The sequence below is a fragment of the Suncus etruscus genome, chromosome 16, assembly GCF_024139225.1.
Source record: "Suncus etruscus isolate mSunEtr1 chromosome 16, mSunEtr1.pri.cur, whole genome shotgun sequence".
NCBI lineage: Eukaryota > Metazoa > Chordata > Mammalia > Eulipotyphla > Soricidae > Suncus > Suncus etruscus.
In genome coordinates, this window is record NC_064863.1 from 65,664,338 (window position 1) to 65,684,496 (window position 20,159).

Below are 20,159 nucleotides of genomic sequence, written 5' to 3' on the forward strand. Positions count from 1 at the left end.
TTTGTTTTGTTTTGTTTTGTTTTTGGGTCACACCCGGTGACGCTCAGGGGTTACTCCTGGCTATGTGCTCAGAAGTCGCTCCTGGCTTGGGGGACCATATGGGACACCGGGGGATCGAACCGCGGTCTATCCAAGACTAGCGCAGGCAAGGCAGGCACCTTACCTCTAGCACCACCGCCCGGCCCCAAATGATTTTATTTTTAATGGGTAATCCATGTAGATGGTACAAAGACAGTTATAGAAATGGTGAGTGCTGGGGATTTAGCTCTCTAGAAGTCACTGTTCTTAGTTTCTGAACTCTCCTAGAAATGTTTCCATTAATAACTATTTTAAGTTCTAAGTGCTTTTGTTTTCACTCAGATGCTTTTCTGTGCTGTTTTCATACTTCTGCATTTTATATTTTTCCCCATATCTATTGGAGAAATTTTCATATCAGGATATACAGATCAGTACCATTTTAATAAGAGTCACATCAGTGTTCCATTATATCCTTGTACCATATCTGACTTAACTGGTCTGTTAGTAATGAACATGTGGGTTGTTTTAAAAAATCTTTTAGATGTTATTTTAAAACATTTTTGCTAGATGTTGCCAAACTGCCCTTCTTTCAGCTTGTACCAATTTACCCTCCTCCTTGCAAGGTGAGACTGGTAGGCTGTATTTTTCATTGGTCTTTCCTTCATTACATCATATAACTGTCCATTATGAAAGCATCTTATAAAGATTTCTCTCTGAAGTCCTCTGCCAACATACATTCAAGAAGGAAAGGTTTTGATTTGGATTTTTGCAGTCTTTGTATTTGTTTCAAAATCTCCCTGTTATTCTATTAGATCATATTGATGAAACTTGATACAGCCACCCCAACCTCCCCCACTTACCCAAGCAAATAGTTTCCTCCCCAGAGAAAAAGCTCCCCCAGCTGAGTTTCATTTTGGTATTGCCAATCTTGGACAGTTATTTTATCTTTGTTGTAGAAATTATTTCTTTGTGATTATTATTTACAGTAAGCTATTTCATTTGGTCTGCACACCAGAATCCAAGCTCCTTGAGCACAGAAAACATCTTAAGTATTAAATATTAGCTTCATTTTTAGTTCTCATTTACCATAATACCATGAGCCCCAACCCTTCTCATCAGCCCCCTAACTTTTCCCTAGAAAGCTTCCAAATGAAGATAGAGAACTCTGGTAGAGAAAGTCCTTCAACTTTCCTCTCTCATACTCCCACTGTGGTCCTACTTGCCACATCTATTTTGTTTCCTACTCTCTCCAGAGTGGCAAGCAGTATCAGCCTGTCTTGTCTAGTGGCTCCTGTATGTCTTATTTCTAGACAGATAAACATCTCTCCATGTATGCATGTGCTCTCTGGCCCATACAGACTTGCTCAGACTTCTTATGTTTCTTTGTTTGTTTGGTTTTTAGGGGGGGGCCACACCATGCGACACTTAGGGGTTACTCCTGGTTATGCGCTCAGAAATTGCTCCTGGCTTGGGGGACCATATGGGATGCTGGGGGATCAAGCTGCCGTCCGACCTAGGTTAGCACGTGTAAGGCAAATGCCCTACCTCTTGCGGCCCCTTGCTCAGACTTCTTATTGCTAAAGCATCAAGCACAACCCTTTTCCCTCTCTGGCCCTCTCTAGTCTTCTGGCTACTTCCCTAAGGTTTTTTAATGATCTGCCCTGGATATCTCTGCTTTCTCTCATTCAGGTGCTTGCCATCATCATTCCAAAGTAGGGAGTTACTAAGTGTCTTATCCATTTGTCTGCCCTCATCTCAGTCGATTCAGTTGACATACTTCCTGGAATCTTTCTGCTTATCTGGAACCTCCTTCCTGAGCTTCCCCACATAGTTTTCCCTACATAGTCACAGTTCTCAGCAACACAGACTTGTCTTACTTTCTCTCCCTCTGCATTGTTCTAAGCAGCTAGTCATTTTTCAAAGGCCATATGTTTTTGTGACTCTTAAATTTCCATGTGTAACCTAAGCCTGGTGCCCCCAAGCCTGCTGCCTACTGCACAACCACCACCTGTGAATTCCACAGCCCCCTGGTGTTGGTTGGCATCTCCAGGATGAAGCTACCATCCCCCGCTCTTACTTGACTTCCTCTCTGCACTGCCACCCCCTCTGTTACTTACATAGGTTAGTAATGCTACCATCCGAAGATTGCTCTTTTCTGTATTAACTGTCTTCAAGCATTCAGGCTACACAGATTCTTTAGTGGCTCTCAGATCTGTCATCTCTTCAGAGCCCTTCCAGGCCCTTGTTATCTATCTCTTCCTTTAGCCAGTATTCTATTTTTTTCCCCTCAATTTATTTGGGTCACACCCAGCATCGTTCAAGGGTTACTCCTGGCTCTGCACTCAAATGGCTCTGCGTTCAAATTGCTCCTGGCAGGTTCAGGGGACCATATGGGATGCCAGGAACCGAACCAGGGTCCCACCAGGGTTGACCACATGCAAGGCCTACCTCTGTACTATTGATTGCTCTGGCCCCTCTAGCCAGTATTCTAAACTTCAGTGTTTATTTATTTATTTGTTTGTTTGTTTGTTTGTTTTTGGTTTTTGGGTCACACCTGGCAGCACTCAGGGATTACTCCTGGCTCCACGCTCAGAAATTGCTCCTGGCAGGCTCGGGGCACCATATGGGATGCCAGGATTCGAACTAATGACCTTCTGCATGAAAAGCAAATGCCTTACCTCCATGCTATCTCTCCAGCCCCATAAACTTCAGTCTTTATCAAAGTCATTCCCTTTGTTATTAGCAATATCTTTCAGAAATTCAATCCTAAATACCTCTCCCTGGGTAGGGTTCTTCTGATGACGTCCTAGTGACTACAGGCTGATCCAAACCCTTTAGGACATGCAAGCCCCCTTCACTGTTCTACTCCCTCCTCCCCTTTGTTGTTGACATCATTGCTGTAATGTCTGGTGGTCACACACTTGATTGTGGTACTTGCGTGCTTGGTTGCAGAGTCTGCAAATTTGACTTTGGTTCACCAGGGGTCACTCTCGGTGATGCAGGGCTGTGCCAGGGATGCAACTCACAACCTCACACATGCAAGGCAAGTGCTGAGTGTTCTCTTTTCCTCCCCTGGTTCTTCATCTTTATATACTACTCTCCCCTTATTCATTATCATCTCCTCTCTAGCTCCTTGATTTGTTTGTACTTTTGAGCTGCTTTTGCATAGTTCCGTGTCTGAGTCAGGCTTTTTTTTAAACTAGGGTACGTGTTTGTTCCTACCTCTCCCACCATGGCCATCCAGAGAAATCTTTTGTGGTTTAGTTAAAAGTGAAGCCTTGGGGCCCGAGAGATAGTACAGGGTAGTTAAGGCATGCAAGACTTGCATGCCACCAACCTGGTTCCATCCAGGTGCTGTATCATTCCTCAGTATTTCTGGGTGCTGCCCTGGGGTCCCTGAGCATGAATAAGGTGGCCTGGGTATCCCCAATATCACAGGCTTGAACCGCACCATGTTATTAAATACTTGAATGAACCACCTGCCCAGTTGCAAGGGAAGTTTCCCCCTAGATCTCCTGAGTACTATTTGGGAGCCCTTCTCCCAAATCAAGTGTAGTCTTTTTTTTTCTTTTCTTTTTGATTTTTGGGTCACACCCAGCAGCGCTCGGGGGTTACTCCTGGCTCTATGCTCAGAAATCGTCCCTGGCAGGCACAGGGGACCATATGGGATGCCGGGATTCGAATCACCAAAATGCCTTACCTCCATGCTATCTCTCCAGCCCCAAGTCAAGTGTAGTCTTGACCTTACCCTACCCTATTAAATCAATGACTCCCTGCTTTGTGCTCACAAACTTCATGTACAGATGTTGACTCTGGAGTTCATCCTGATGTATGACAGCACTTTGTTTATTTTGTCATTTTGTTTTTGGGGCCACACCAGTGATGCTCAAGTATTCCTCAGGGCTCTTTGCTCAGGAGTCACTCGTTGGCATGCTTGGGGGCCATATTTGGCCACAGGCAAACAAGTGCCCTGCCTAGTGTACTGTCTTTCTGGCCCTATTTGTATCTTATGGGACTTGATTCCTCATTGTGCCTGTCATAGAGAAAATACGAAATTACTGGAGTGAAAGGGAAGGAAAGGCTTATGTAGATTTGTTCTTGTCCTCTTGACACCGACATTTTCTTCATCTCCCCTGAGAGAAACATTCTATCTCTCTTCTTGTTCCCTGCATAGCCTTTCACACTTCATGCACTGAATCAAAAGTGTTAGCCAACTGTCTGTGGTCTGATCCTTCATCCAGGAGTTCTTAATTATGATACTAAGTGGCCATCTGATTTCGGCAATTCAGGCTAGTGGGCTTCTTTGCAGAGCTCAGGAGATACGACACATCTTCTTGCTGGCAGAGGGCTCTTCTTTCTATAAAATATCTGTTTTTTTTAGTTGGGAAAAGTGCTCAGCATCAGTGCTGGTAGCTTCAACTATCCCTACAGGTACCCATGGGCAACGAGGTTGTTAGGGAGCTATTGTCTCTTCTATCCTAGACTGTGGGCCCAGTTCATTCTTCATAGTGTCCAGGAGCTTCTCTGGAACAACTCCTGCTGCGGAAGGGGCTCTTGCTAGCCAATTTCTCTCACTAAGTGACCAAACCATAGGACAGGAAGTCATAGTTAATTTTTTTCCCTTATACTTCAGACATAATTGGATACAAAATAGTATGTATATAAAACTGGGAACATGGTGCTCACAGATTCTTTGCATCTGCTGCCCATGTCCTGTCCGTCTGTTTTGTGTGTATGGTAAGTGAGTAGTGTCATTATAAATATCCCAATAACCCATGGCAGAAGGAAGTTTCCTCACCTCTAGAGAAGGGTTTCCAGTTACATAGTGCAAAAAAAAAAACTATTTTTCATTCATTAATTTGGACTTTGGTTGTATGATCAAGCAGTAACATTGATGGAGCCCCTGCAGTCCTATGAATGGACTTTGAACACTGACTTCAGAATTATAGGCTGTGGGATTCAGGCCTGCACAGAGGAGTTTGGATCACCCATAGGATTCCTTGTTACTTGATGGAAGTGGATAACAAAGCAGGACTAGTTAGAGACTCCCGTTTAAAGACTGGGAACCTGGCTTCAAGGCAATGGTTGAGAAGCATGCATGATCAGTCTGTGGAACTGATAGCAAAAAATGCCACTATGCTGAGTCATGAATAGGTTCTCTGATTGCCTCTGAGACAAGAGTTGATCAACTTTGGGGTATTGCTGGTCCTAAAGGTATAGAGGTAGTCTAAGGCCTGTTCTGGGGTTGCTGGATATGTTTGAGTAAGCCTGGAGCTGGAGGAGTTGTGGTAAATTAGGTAAGTTGTTTGTCTCTTGACTTTATATCCGACCTCACTGTTTAGACCAAGGATCCTACTTCAGTTCTTTGCTAGTTTTGCAGATGAACAATCTTACTTTAACCCCCTAACTGGCATCCACAGTCGCTGCCCTGGAAGCTTCCTGGCTCAGCTTTGTGGCCACAGAAGAACACCTTTGCCACAGCTGCTGAGTTAGGACCTCCCTGGGAAGCTCTGAGCTGGAAGCAGGTACTTCCTTACCACCAGTTCCCTCCCCACTCACTCCCATCTCCTCTATCATTCATACACTCCCAATGACTTTCTCTCCTGTCACTGTGAATGCAGATATCCAGGCAATTAAAATCGAAAGCGAGGGACTGGGATGAGGATCAAAACAGTCAGATTCAGGAAAGATTTTATTTAAGAAAAGGGAAAGGAGGTTTAAGAAGGCAGGGAAACTCCTAGGTGATGGGAGGGATTTCCAAGATCAGGCAAACACTCTTCTCCTTTAATTATCTTTTTACCAAAGGGGAAGAGGGCTATTGAGCACTTTTCATTGAGTTCAAAGTTGAGGTGGGGCAAAGCAGGATCTAAGAATCATTTGCTAAGGGCCTTGCCAAGAGGAAGAAAGAGCCTTAAGTCCTAGGTGAGTTTTTAGTTTTTCTAGAAACTAAGAGTTATAACTATTAAGGAAATAAGCATACAAAGAGAATATTGATATCCCCATTAAGCTTTTTGAGAGACTCTGGGGAGTGGTGTCCTTGAGCTGGGGATCCCTCTGGAGCTTAATCCAGTAGGAAGCAACACTCCACATTGAGGGGAGGTGGAAGAAAAAGAGCCACATAGAATGAGTCAGCATAAGTGGTGAGTGCAATTTCTTGCCAGGGCAAGAGATGGGGTAGAAACTTAACCCTTTCTAGGAGATCTTCCTTCTCTTGGTAGTACTTCAGTTTCTCCCTTTCCCCTAGAAGTTTTTGTATCTCAAAGCAATGTGATCCTTATGCCTTTGGGCTGTTTTGCACAGGTGATACTTGGGGTTACTTTTCCTTTTTTATTTAAAGCCATTCCCTTAGGTGCTCAGAGCAAAACTTCTGGCTCTGCATTCAGGGATCACTCTTGGTAGACTCGGGTCAATATAAGGTGCAGGGGATCAAATCTGTCAACTGCATGCAAGGCAAGTTCCTTACCCACTGTACTATCGCTCCAGGTCCTGGTTACTTGGTTTGATTACTAAGGGAAACCTTTACCAGTGAGGCCCTATTTATCTGCCTATACCACATCCTTTGATTCTTTTTACACTGCTCTCCCAGACATTTCTAATAGGACCAGTTTCTTGATAATGACTGATTAAAACTAGACTTAACATTCATTGAGCTCTTGCTATGTGCATTTTTAATTATTTATCATTTTATTATTATTGTACAGCATCTGTTTAATACTTTAGGTAAGTTGTAAAGGTCTTAAACTTTAGGTAAAATTCTGTGAATTAATTATTATAATCTTCTTTTATAGATGAGGAAACTCAGTGGTTAAGAAACTTAGCTGAGGGTCAAAGCTGTATGTAGGGTACTTGCCTTTCAGGAATGAGGCCCTGGGCTCTCCTCTCTTGGAGGCTAAGGGGTGTCAAGAAGGGAGGGTCGAACTTTTTTTTTTCTTTTTTTCTTCTCTTTTATTATTTTAATTATGACAACAAAGATGCAAAGAAAGAGGACAGGGTAAAGTTACAGTGGAAGCCCAATCACCCATAAACAGGATTCTCAGTAGTCCCATCGATGATATCCCAGCCTTGAACTTTCAGCCAAAGAACATTAAGAAAAACAAAACTGAACCCATGTACAATACAATTACTTTGTCCCTCAAATCCCCAGTTGTAGTACATATTATTTCTTAGCAGCACACCATATAATCTAAAGATATTAGACTTATGTAACTCTTTAAACATTGAGGGCAAAGTACATTTATCTAGTTCCAAGCACATGCTTACTAGTTTAAGTTAACCTCAAAAGTTTTAGTGGGTTGTTTTTCTTAAGGATTGGAGTCAAGGGAACATAGTAAAAAACGATATTAAAGTGGCATTTGTTTGCATAGGCCCACCAAAACATAAGGGACATGGAAAGACAAATTATGGTCTAAATACATGGGGACCCTACCCCTGAAGTTTCCTGGCACAGGACTGACTCTAGGCTCCAGGCAAACTAGTTTGTCCAATTCAAGTCATCGTCTGTAGTGGCAATACACGGGAGGGTCGAACTTAACTAAAACCCAGAAGCTATAACCAGTTACTAGAAGTCAGCTTTGTCTGACCTCAGATTCCATATCTTTTGCCACATTCCAACCTCTCTCTATCTCTAAAGCTTTACCCAGAGACATTTCAAGTGTTTTTACTTTCCCCAACCTGTCTAGCAATCTAAATATTAGTCTGCCTGATCTAATAGAATGGCTCCTTCCACTCAGTCGATACTGATTCATTGACTGCTAGAATCTTGTTTGCTTCTTTCCCTTGTTTCACTTTTTCCTACACCCAGAACCTTTCTTCAGAGAGTTGAAAGGTAGGCATTTAAAAGAAAATTCATTTGTCTTGGCTGGTTCTTCAATGTCTTTCATGTATTTGTAAATTATTTCAGATTAAAATGTGGTTAATCCAGTCTCTTTGAGGAATGTCTTCATGGATAAAGGTTTAGGGAGTGGAAGTGATTTACAGGGATCACAAGCAAATGAATAACCAAGACAGAAAAGAGACTCCTGGGTAATATTCTTCAGATATACTTAATACTTCTGAAATTTTTATTAGCTTTGGAGACTGATTTTTTTTTTGTTTTGTTTTTTTTTTGGTTTTTGGGCCACACCCGGTGATGCTCAGGGGTTACTCCTGGCTATGCGCTCAGAAGTCGCTCCTGGCTTGGGGGACCATATGGGACGCCGGGGGATCGAACCGCGGTCCGTCCGAGGCTAACGCAGGCAAGGCAGGCACCTTACCATTAGCGCCACCGCCCGGCCCCAGAGACTGATTTTTTTAATATGTTATAAGACGTCGATAAATTTCTTCATAAAGAGTTAGAGGGTCTACTTATATCAAATAATTCTTTGATTCCCTTAAAAGTGTTTTCAAACAAATAATAGAAAAATTCACCTTTAGCTTTATGGTTCAAAAGTTTAGGGTACAAATGCCTAAACACCTCACTTTCTGGCTAAAAATAAAGCAGGACCCACTTTCTCTTGCCTCTGCCCTTCTACAGCAGACTCAATCCTCCTTTCCCAGCTCACTCTTCAGAATCTAAATCTCACTCACTTATTCCTCTGCTTTGTGAATTCTTGGTGTTAGAATGCAGACTATTTAAAAGTTGAGTTTTGGCTTGCAAAATAAAAAACTGGGGAGAGTATATTAGAGTTTAGACCAACAAGGAGCCTCATGTTCCCAGTTCTCACAGTTCCTGGAGGCCACAGTTGTAAAATTGTATAAATGTGGGGCTGAAGCAAGAGGGGAGAGAGATACACTTAGTAGGACAGGGAATTAAATCTGCTTGAAAAGGGGCCACATGTCGAAAAGCATTGAAAAACACTGACTTTGAGGCCAGAGAGATAGCACAACGGTAGGGCAATTTGCCTTGCATGCAGCCGACCCAGTCCCGCTTTGATTCCCTGCATGCCATACAGTCCCGTAGTCTGCCAGGGCTGATTTCTGAGTGCAGAGCCTGGGGTAGCTCCTGACCATCGCTGGGTGTGGCCCAACAACCAACCAACCAACCAATCAATCGAAAAGTTTAAAAAAAAAAAAATAGAAACACTGACTGAGCAACATTGATACTTGGATATTCCTTTTTTATTTATTTATTTATTTATTTTATTTTTGGGTCACACCCGGCAGCACTCAGGGGTCACTCCTGGCTCTACACTCAGAAATCGCCCCTGGCAGGCATGGGGGACCATATGGGATGCTGGGATTCGAACCACCGTCCTTCTGGACGCAAGGCATACGCTTTACCTACATGCTATCTCTTCGGCCTAATATTCCTAATTTTAATGTTTGCTTTTTGTCAACACATTAAATAGTGTTTTACCAAGAAATTAAATTAATCCTTATCAAGAAATTAAATATATATGTACCCAGCATCAAGATTTAACAGAGGACCTCAAAATCCCCAGAAAGTTTTCTACTGTTAGCTACAGAGTCTGTTAGGAATTTAGAAAGACTGTCACCCCTATTTGGATAAGCAGAGAAGGATAAAGACCAAGTGCTTTAAGTTAATAGAGCTCAGACTGTTAGCATGTGCCTTAATTCAGGTTAAATTTTTGTGGGAACTTGTTTTTCCCCAGCTTTATGAGTATATAATCAATGTATTACAAAGTTTAAGAAGGACAATGTGGGGCCAGAGCAATAGCACAGTGGTGGGGTGTTTGCCTTGCACATGGCTGACCCAGGACAGAGCTGGGTTCGATTCCTGGCATCCCACAGAGTTCCCCGAGCCTGCCAGGAGTGACTTCTGAGTGCAGAGCCGGGAGTAACCCCTGATCGCTGCCGAGTGTGGCCGGAAAACAAAACAAAAAAGTACAATGTGTTGATCCAATATATTAGTAAACTGCAAAATTATTTCTACCATATTACTAATTACTATCTCTATTCCTACATTTATCACTTTTTTCTCACAAGCACTCAAATATATAATGTTTGTATTAACTTGATGTTTAATATTAACTATTCTCATTTGCACCATACATTAATATAGTCTAGACTTCCCAGACTTGATCATCTTTGACCAGGAAGTTGGCATCCTTGGGTCTGTATTTCCCTAGGGCTCTAACCCCACCCCAAATCCTGTAAATATCTACTCTATTTTATTATTCTGAATTGGGGAGAGGTGTATATTTTATGCTCAGGGGTTACTCCTGGCTATACGCTCAGAAATTGCTCCTGGCTTGGGGGACTCCAGGGGATCAAACCTTGGTCCATCCTAGGTTAGCGCATGCAAGGCAGACACCCTACCACTTGTGCCACCACTCTGGCCCCATTTTGGGGTGCAAAATCCAGCAGTATTGGGCTATTCGTGACTCCATGCCCAGGTGGGGTGCTTAGGGAACCATATGTAGTGCTGGGGAACAAACCAGAGTGGGCCACATATACAGAGCGAGCTCGTTAGTCCTACACAATTATTTCTTTAATCTTGTGTTTAGATTCCCAAAAAAGTAAAATCATTCAACATTTGTTTTTTTCTGACATACCTCACTTAGTATAATGCCTTCAAGGGCCATCCAACTTGTTGGAAACAGCTGATTTCCTTCTTGCTCATTGCTGAGTAATTCTCTGTTACACATATATGCAGACATACAGCACACTGAAGCTTCTTTATCTATTCATCTTGATAATGAATGAAACCAAGCACTGGGCTGGTTTCTGAACCGAGGCTATTGTGAGCAATGCTACAGTAAGCAGGAGGGTGTAGTTCTCTACAAGTTCCTGATTTTATTTCCTTTGGCGAAACAGCCAAAAGAAAGATTGTCGACTTATATATAGTAGTTCTAGTTTAAATATTTTGAGACCCTCTAATCATTTTTGTAGTAGTTATGCCAATTTCTGTTTCTCACGAATAATACTCTCAGGTTTATATGGGAAAAAATTTTAAGTGGGGTAATTTTTCTGTAAAGTAAGAAGTTGTATTAGATTAGAAGTGAAATAACTAATTTTAATATAGCACGGAATAACAATGGTTAGTAAGAGAAAGTAGCAGAGTCTACTTACCAGTGCTAACTTGTTTTTGACCTCTGAGGAGAGAGCAGCCAGTTTCCAAGTCCATAATTCACACTGGGGAGCCCAACCTCTTTTATGTTGTCTCCACAGGCACAGCGAACCCACAGGTCGGCCTTACTCTTGGCATTCAACGAAATTTGGGAAGAACCAACCTGATGCCAGCATGATGCAAATATCACAGGGTACGATTGGTGCTCCTTGGCCCCAAGGTTATCATTCCAGGTAAGCACCAATGTCTAGAAGTCGTTTACAAATGTATTGCTCCCGAAGAGAAAGTTTTCCCCAGCTATGTGTATAGCTGGTATAAATATCTCCTTTCACCCACCACTTTCCTCACTCTCTCAAAACTCCTGACACATGGGGCCGGAGTGATAGTGCAGTGGTAGAGCATTTGCCTTGCACATGGCTGACCCAGGCCTGACCTGGGTTTGATCCCTGGCGTCCCATATGGTCCCTCGAGCCAGGAGCGGTTTCTGAGCACAGAGTAAGGAGTAACCCCTGAGCGTCAGTGGATGTGGCCAAAAAATCCAAAAATAAATAAATAAAACTCCGGACATGCACAGTCATAGTCATATGAAGCTAACTTGATATGGTTGAAGGGCAGAATTATTTTGAGTGCTAGCTGACCAGATGAGATATTTGTGGGGTCTATCAATTCCTTAATCTGTTTCTCAATTGCATGTTATCACATTATTAGAAAAACTGACAAACTTTCAGTTTGTCATTCCTGAATTACTTCATGTACGGATCTCTTTTTCATTCATGGATTCAAATTCATTGCTTTTGTTTCTCCTTCTGTAAGGCAAGTTGTCCACCTTAGCTCCAGCAACAGTGTCAAATACACTGAGGACTACTGAGGACTATCTCCACACCTTTGTTTTGACCTCTATCCCAGTCCTCCAGAGGAGCAAACTGAAACTTGGAGAGATTGCTTTGTTCAAGGTTAGATAGACCCCATGTAACCACTAGTTCATGATAGTACCTCTGCTTTCCTCGTCACTTATATCATTTGAGGTTTCGTCAGCAGAAAGCAAAGCCATGGGAAGAGGGATTTAGTCATTACAACATTAATTGGTAAAGGGAGCCAAGTCTGACTACTCAGACATACTAAAGAATGAAGTCAGGGCCTCCCCTATACTTACTACAGATATGAAACTCACAAAAACTAGAATCTCTTCTGATCTCAGGGAGTCAAGTTCTACTGCTTATCACTTTTGGAGGTGCTTAGATAAGGCTGATGGGAAAGGAGGGGAAGATTCAAGATAGCGTGAGTCCTAAATACAGAGATGAATGTGCTGATGTGGAAGGTGAAAGGGGCTAACTTAGATTACTTAAGGGGGGGTTCATATGACAAGGCCAGCGCTACTCAGTCCTTGACATTTGTGTCAGGTTGTATCAAGGGCCAGATCTTAGACCATGACTGGTGGATACAGTTCATGGAATTAAACTGGATAGATCTCTCCCAGAGTATTAGGGTAGGCTTCAAGGTCATATCCTAGTCCCCCTCCTTGTTTCAGACTAAGTTTTATGCCCCTCCCAGAAACTCTAGAAGAATTTATTCTCTTCCTCTCAGCCATCTGTGCTTCTAGAACAGGTGCCCTGGTAGTGTTCCACCCCCAAACACAGGCATGTTGATTTTTGCTCTTTGAGCATAGAGGTGTTAAAGATCTTTAGGAATTAAAGATGGGATTCTAACAATCTGAAGGAGAAATGGCAGAATACTAAGGACTTTGAGCTCTCAAGCAGACCTAACTTTAAATCTCAACTTCACCAGCTTCTGCTGAGCTAGAGCAAATCATTTAACCACTTGGATTTTCTTATCTATAAAATGAAATTAATAATCCTTGGTTCATAGGACTAAAAGAAATGCCATGTAAGCATTCAGTATAATTCTTGAACTATAGGAAACACTCAGTAATTATGACTTCTAATTATGATAATTAGTCTAAATGCTTTTCAGGGCCACAGTAAAACCTGGTCATGAACCTCCAAGTTAATGGCATAATTCAACATATACTTAGAAAATACAAGTGTGTGTTTAGAATGCCCCTAAATAGTGAAATCCTTAGGAGAACTTTCTAATCTTAGAAGGCCTTATATCTGAAGTCTAACTGAAACCTAAAAAATGTGCTGGCCCTCTCATAAGTTAGAAATGAGACCTCCAGGGCACAGAGAGATAGCACAGTGGTAGGGTGTTTGCCTTGCAAGCAGCCAACACAGGACTAACATTGGTTTGAATCCTGGCATCCCATATGGTCCCCCATACCTGCCAGAAGTGATTTCTGAGCAGAGAGCAAGGTAATCCCTAAGTGCCGCCACCAAAAGCCAGAGAGAGAGAGAGAGAGAGAGAGAGAGAGAGAGAGAGAGAGAGAGGAGACACGACTTTTTGGGGGGGGCAGAGAATTAGCACAACTGTAGGGCATTTGCCTTGTACACAGTGGATTTAAGATGAAAGGTGGTACGAATCCCGGCATTCTATATGGTCCCCCAAGCCCGCCTAGGGCGATTTCTGAGTGTAGAGCAGGAGTAACCCCTGAACTCATTGCCTCCACTGGGTGTGCCCCTACCCCCACCCCCCCAAAAAAAAGAAAAAGAAAAAGAAATGAGACCTCTGCAGTTGTACTTAGTAAGTCTCTGGAGGCCCAGGAGAGAGAGGTGGCATCAGAAGCATGATGCTTTGGGGTTTTGTTTGTTTGTTGATCAAAGCTGGCATTACTCAGGGCTTACTTCTGGCTATGCACTGAGGAATCATATCTGTTAGTGCTTGGGGGACCATATGGAATGCTGGGGATCAAACACAGGTTGGTCATATGCAAGGCAAGTGCCCTGACTGATATACTGTTTCTCCAGCCCAGATGTCTGATACTTGAAGGCAGCACATCTCTATCTACACTAGAGTGTTTAGGGAGGGAGAGCTGTGCACACTCTCTTCCTGGGCCAGAAATAGTGCAGCAGAAGGGCATTTGCCTTGCACCTGACTGATCCAGGACTCGGTTCAATACCCAGCATCCCATATAGTCCCCCAAACCAGGAGCGATTTCTGATTGCATAGCCAGGAGTGACCCCTGAGCGTCACCAGGGGTGACCCAAACTCCAAACCCCACCCCCCTCAAAAAAAAAGACTATCTTCCTGTCCTTCCATTTAAGCGTCACCACACTCTTCCCACCCCAACACTATGTATGACATAAAGAGAAAAGGAGAGCTCAGATTCTGTTCCTTGCATCTGCTTTCAGCTTCATTCCTGTTACAGAGAAGCCTTCAGCAATTTCTTAGGAGAACAGTGGCATCTAGTGGTCTAGAGTCCCCAGTCAATTGGTCCACATTCACGACAGCCTCTCTTTAGTTCCAGAAACCCAATCTCAGTCCTTGGTTTGTAGGTCTGTTTTTCATTAAGCAGGAGAATGAGGGCACTGGAGGGAGATGAGAGAAGAGAGACCGAGTGTTATTTGTGTTCACCAACTAACTTGGATCTAAAATTTCACTGAAATTTTCTTTCAGCTGCTTTCTTTTGCTTGTTTGGGGGACACACCTAGGGTACTCAGAACTGACTCAGGGATCTCTCCTAGTGGGACTTGGGACCATATGGGAGGCCAGGGATTAAAACTTGGTCGGCTGTGTAAAAGACATTGTACCGTTGCTCCAGGCCCATCTTTCAACTATATTTTTGATTAGGCCCTTGTCACAATCTTATTTTTGTCTTTTTTTTTTTTTTTGGGGGGGGGTTTTGGGTCACACCCAGCAGTGCTCAGGGGTTATTCCTGGCTCTATGCTCAGAAATCGCTCCTGGCAGGCACGGGGGACCATATGGGATGCCGGGATTTGAACCACAGACTTTCTGCATGAATGGCAAACACCTTACCTCCATGCTTTCTCTCCGGCCCCTTATTTTTATCTTATGGAAATCTCAAATAATGATCCCACAACATAAAGCACAGTAAAGGACATATTGAAAATTTATCTACTCTAGCCCCTTTCTAAGAAAATGAGATACCAGTGTTAAATATTAATGTATTGATTGATTCATTTACCCAAAAATATATGTACTGAGGACCCACTGTGTCTCAATGGGTGATTTCTATTGGCTTCTATTAACAGTTGAGTTAATAACAGATTAAGACATAAAAAATCCCCTATACCACATATGTTCCATGGAATAAATAGCCAGTAGATGCTCCTTGGAAAAGAATTTATGTCTATAAAGTTAAAAAAGTATTGCTGATGACTACTGTTTTATTAAATACTCAGAAATCTTACAGTAAATAAAATTTATTTAACTTATTAAGTATTGGAGCAGAGCAAAAGTTCTGTGGGTAGGATAATTGCTTTATACAAGGTTGACCTGGGTTCGATTCCTGGCACCCCATATGGCCCTAAGCCTGCTAGGAATGATCCCTGAGCACTGCCCAATGGCCCAAAAACCAGAACCTAAACAGTTTTTTGGTTTTTGTTTTAGAATTTATTGTCTAGTAAACATATTTGATTATTCAAGGAATTTCTGTGAGTACACTTTAGGAAATGTTTTCATATACTTACTTTGTGCTCTTTGCTGTGTTTTAAGTATTTAGAAAATATTTTCAGACATACAACCGAAAATGGTAGCATAGAATGCTTGGATCAACTACAGAAATAACAAAGGCTTTATGCTATTTGTTTCAGGTATTAAACATTGTATAGGTAATCGAAGTCTCTTTTAACCAATGTGATGTGATATAAAGCCAAATAGTGTTAGTGCTGTAAGGAAAATAAATCAGAGTAATAGATATGAAGTAAGGAGAAAAGAGGTATGCTAGATAGAAAGGAAGCCGTCCCTGAAGAAGAGATGAATAAAAGGCAGCAATAAGGCCAACCAAGAGTATTCCATGCAATTTGAACATCAGTTACTGAGGTCCCAAAACCCTGTCATGAGAATGCTTCTCATGAACTTGAGTTCTGGGAAGGAATTCATTACAGCAGAGTTCAGTTGGCAGGAAGGAGTACCATAGAAAATAGGTGGTCAGACCATGCCCCATTCAAGATACAGTTATCTTGACAGTAAGGCTGTCTCTGGGCTGGGACAGTTGCAGGGACTGAAGATCTTTATTCTGTCTTCTGACCCACCTTAGGAGCAAGAAAGGAAAAGGTAATCCAAATGGCTCCTTTCTGAAAGTGGTAGAGAAATTTATTTGTGGAGGGTGATGTCAGAGCTCTCAGTTTCATGGTCTGTGGCACCTACTCGTATTTCCAAGTAAGCTCTTAGCTCTCAGGAAATGGAATTCTAAAGGCATATCCTCCTTCGCATAGTAGGAAGGACACATTTCAGTACTTGTGGTATATTACACCGAGACGTGGTGTGCTGTTTTCAGTTGTTCTTCCTTTGTTTTGGGGTCTCCCAGTATTGTTCAATATCTACACATGTCTAGCTCTGTGCTCAGGAATCAGTCCTACTGGAATTTAGGAATGCATATGGTGTTCCGGGTGTTGAACCCATGTCAACTGCATGCAAGGCAATTGCCCTACTTGCTGTACTATCTCTCCAGTCCTTTGGTAGGTCATTTTTTTTTTCTTTTTTCTTTTTCGTTAGGCCCAGCAAACATAGGGAAGGAAGTGAAATGAACGCCCACATAGCAAATGAAGTAAGCAGTAGATCTAGGACCAGCGAAAACCCAAGAAAAATTAGAGCTCAGTAAAGTCTGCTAGGAAGGAGATGGAGTCTTTTCTTAGACAAACTTGTTTCCCCAGGAGGGGTGCACCGTTCCCAGAGGTACTGCAATACCAGGTGGATGCAAGGAGTGGATGGAGCAAGCTCCTCTTCCGACTCCCAGCTCCAAAAATCCATTTAATATATTGTCCTCGGGTAGAGGACATAGCAGATATTAAACTGATAAGAACAGATACTGCACTTGATCTTAGCCAAAAGGCCGAGAAGTGATGGTAGGTTATTTTTCTTAGCTAGTAAAAAAAGTCTACTCACCCTAACTAGAGGGAGGCATATATACCTGTGATGGCATATTTCCAGATACCATATTTTCACTCTATATGAGGGCATTTCTTTCCCCTCATTTGTTTTTCAGTTAACTAGTTCTTTACTTTGGCTGTTTTTTGTTTTGGGGCCACACACAGCAGTGTTTAGAGCTTACTGCTAGCTCTGTGCTGGGGAATTACTCCTTGAGGAGTTCTGGGAACTGTATAGGTACTGGGGATCAAACCTGGGTCAGCCACATGCAAGGCAACCCCCCCTACCCTCTGTACTCTCCAGCCTCACAATTTTTTAAAATTATACTCTTTTGTATTATACTCTTTGTTGAAAGACTGCTAAAACTCAGGTCAGAGTCTCATATAATCCCTGAGCACCTCTAGGAGTTATCCCTGAACTCAGAGGCAAAAGTAAGTCCCAAGCACTTTGGGCATGACTCCAAAACAAACAAAAATGGACAGATATACTGCTAAAATTCTTAGTAATTAGGTGATTTCTACTACTTAATCCATTTTAGCTGCATGATCTTGGTGAGTGTAACAGTCCTTCTGGAGTCTACTGTTTAGCTCAGTATCTTTTTTTTTTTTTTTTTTTGTGGTTTTTGGGTCACACCCGGCAGTGCTCAGGGGCCACTCCTGGCTCCATGCTCAGAAATTGCTCCTGGCAGGCACGGGGGACCATATGGGACGCCGGGATTCGAACCGATGACCTTCTGCATGAAAGGCAAACGCCTTACCTCCATGCTATCTCTCCGGCCCCATTAGCTCAGTATCTTAAAGAGAGAAAGAAAAACATTGCAGACCATATGGAACTGTCAGTCACTGAGCTGTATTGTATGCATCTTATAAGACAACTTTCTTCATTGAGCAAGAAATTGAGAGGCAAGGTGGTGGTGTGGAGGCTTTGCATAAAATCTGGCCATGGCATATGCCATGCTGTTGAGTGCCAGAACTGACTTCCCTAATCTAAATCTAGCTTGCTCAGAACTGTTCCTACCTTTCCTCCTTTGTTTATACATTCCAACACAATTCATTCGGTAAGCTGAATTTCTTTTCAGAGAGAAAAATTACCTTCTTGAAACGAGAAATTGAAAAATGGTTATTTGTTTCTTGAATTCTAGCATCAGTTGTTTATTATGGGCCTACTCGTGTTGATCAGAAGGCTTAAGAGATCCTCTCAGTGATTCTTGTTTGGTTCTTTATTTCTTGTTTGTTTTGGTTTTTTTTTTTTTTTTTTTTTTTTTGGTTTTTGGGCCACACCCGGTGACGCTCAGGGGTTACTCCTGGCTATGAGCTCAGAAGTCACTCCTGGCTTGGGGGACCATATGGGATGCCGGGGGATCGAACCTCGGTCTGTCCAAGGCTAGCGCAGGCACCTTACCTCTAGCGCCACCGCCCGGCCCCTTGTTTTGGTTTTTGACCATATCCAGTTATGCATTGGCTTCTGCACTCAGGAATCACTTCTGGTAGATCTGGGGTCTACATGGGTTGACATGGATCAGCTGTGTACAAGGCAAACACCATACTGAGTCTTGACCATCCAGACCAGTGGCTTAATGAAAGAGCCTCAGTAGGCAATAGATTTTGTAATATTAAGGATTATTTTGGATCACCTGGCATTATTCAAGGATCTCCAGGACCACACCCAAGAGTAGTGGGGGCCTCTAGGACTTACCTGGAAATGCTCAAGGGTGCCAGTGATCAAACTATGGTTAGTCACATAGAGGGGTGCATCTCTATCCTATGATCCTCCTAGTTTTGTGCCACGTACTTTATTTTACATCATTATTACAAACTCAGTCACCAAGATTCTATATTTACTTACAGAAACCCAAAAATATAATAGTTCCATGAATTTTAATAGGTTTAAAGAAGTATTTAAAAATAAAAAATCATCGGTTAGCACTCTTAGCAATTTACCTTTTTTTTTTTTTTTTTAAGAAACCAATGAGTCACAGGAATTTACTGTATGGAGACTGCTACTTGATTTTCTAACCACTTAACTCCTTCTTTTATACTTACCCTCCCCCACCTTATCCCTACAAGCTGGGTGAAGTATTTTGAGTTTATAATTAAAGTTAATTATAAGTAACTTGGGTTTGTGGTAACTTTCAGGGGGTGTGCAATGCTAGGATTAAAAGTCCTTCCCACTTGCCAGGGGAGAGCTCTGAAAACTGCCTGAAGGGGCTTATAAATGAGAGGGTCTGGCTTTGGGAGGTGTACAAGCAGGTTTTGCTAGGGTTTTGGGAAGTCATCCATAGGTGAGAGATTCCTGAGAATAAAACCTCCAATAAACCCTTTATTAGATGAATGGTGGGTAAATAAATTCTCCAGTCTACAGTGTATATTTTTATTCTGATCATTGTTTCTTTTGTTATCCAGAAGCTTCTTGATTTGATGTAGTTTCATTTGTTTATCTTCACTTCTGTTCGCTTAGCCAATGGTGTAGAATTATTGAGGATTCCTCTAGATTCAATGTCCTTAAAGGTTTCCCTCAATATAATTTATGGATTCCAATCTGATATTGAAGTTGTTACTCCATTTATTTTGACTATTGTGCATCACGTTGGAAAGAAGTCTGGATTCGTTGTCTTGCCTATTGAAGAGGCTTTCCTTGTCTACTTTATATTTTTTGCAGCTTTATCAATGATCAACTGTTTATACCTGAGGATCTGTATCTGGGGCCTCAGTTCTATTTCATTAATCTGAAATAAGTTGTCCTTATTTTACTACCACACTGTTTTGATTACTATAGCTCTATAGTACAGCTTGAAGTTGGAAAGAAAAGCTTTCCATTTTACTTTTTTCCTAGGATTGCTTTGGCTATTTGGGGTTAGAGATAGGATTTTTATTCCATATAAATCTAGAGTGTTTGAGTGATGATATACTGGATGATTTATGAAATAAGCCCTACCATTAATAGTTATAACCCATAGTGCCTAAAACAAAATTAAAAAATACTTTTAAAATTCTTTTAAAAGAATAAAGCTTCCCTTCCTTTCCTTCCCGCTTCTTCTAACTCAACTTCCTCTTTCTCATTCAGTTTTGTTTAGTATTCTCATCACAAACAAACTGTCTCTAGTACAGTTGAGATTCCAGGAAAACTGCCAGGGGTAGCTTTCAATTCCATAAAAAGGAAAGGTATTAGCTAAAAACTTACGTATGTGCA

At 42.0% G+C, this 20,159-nt stretch overlaps 1 protein-coding gene and 1 non-coding gene across 2 annotated transcripts in view; one reads left to right on the top strand and one right to left on the bottom strand.

The window, feature by feature from the left end:
- The window catches only part of SHROOM3 (shroom family member 3), a 366,880-nt gene that overhangs the window by 313,797 nt on the left and 32,924 nt on the right, over nucleotides 1-20,159 (top strand). Inside the window, exon 9 of the mRNA XM_049789876.1 lies at nucleotides 11,128-11,259. Coding sequence (XP_049645833.1) covers nucleotides 11,128-11,259 — 132 coding nt within the window. The remainder of the gene's footprint in view (nucleotides 1-11,127; nucleotides 11,260-20,159) is intronic.
- Nucleotides 16,757-16,947, bottom strand: LOC126032836 (U2 spliceosomal RNA). Its single transcript, XR_007504014.1, has one exon. It is a non-coding gene; the product is annotated as a U2 spliceosomal RNA (small nuclear RNA).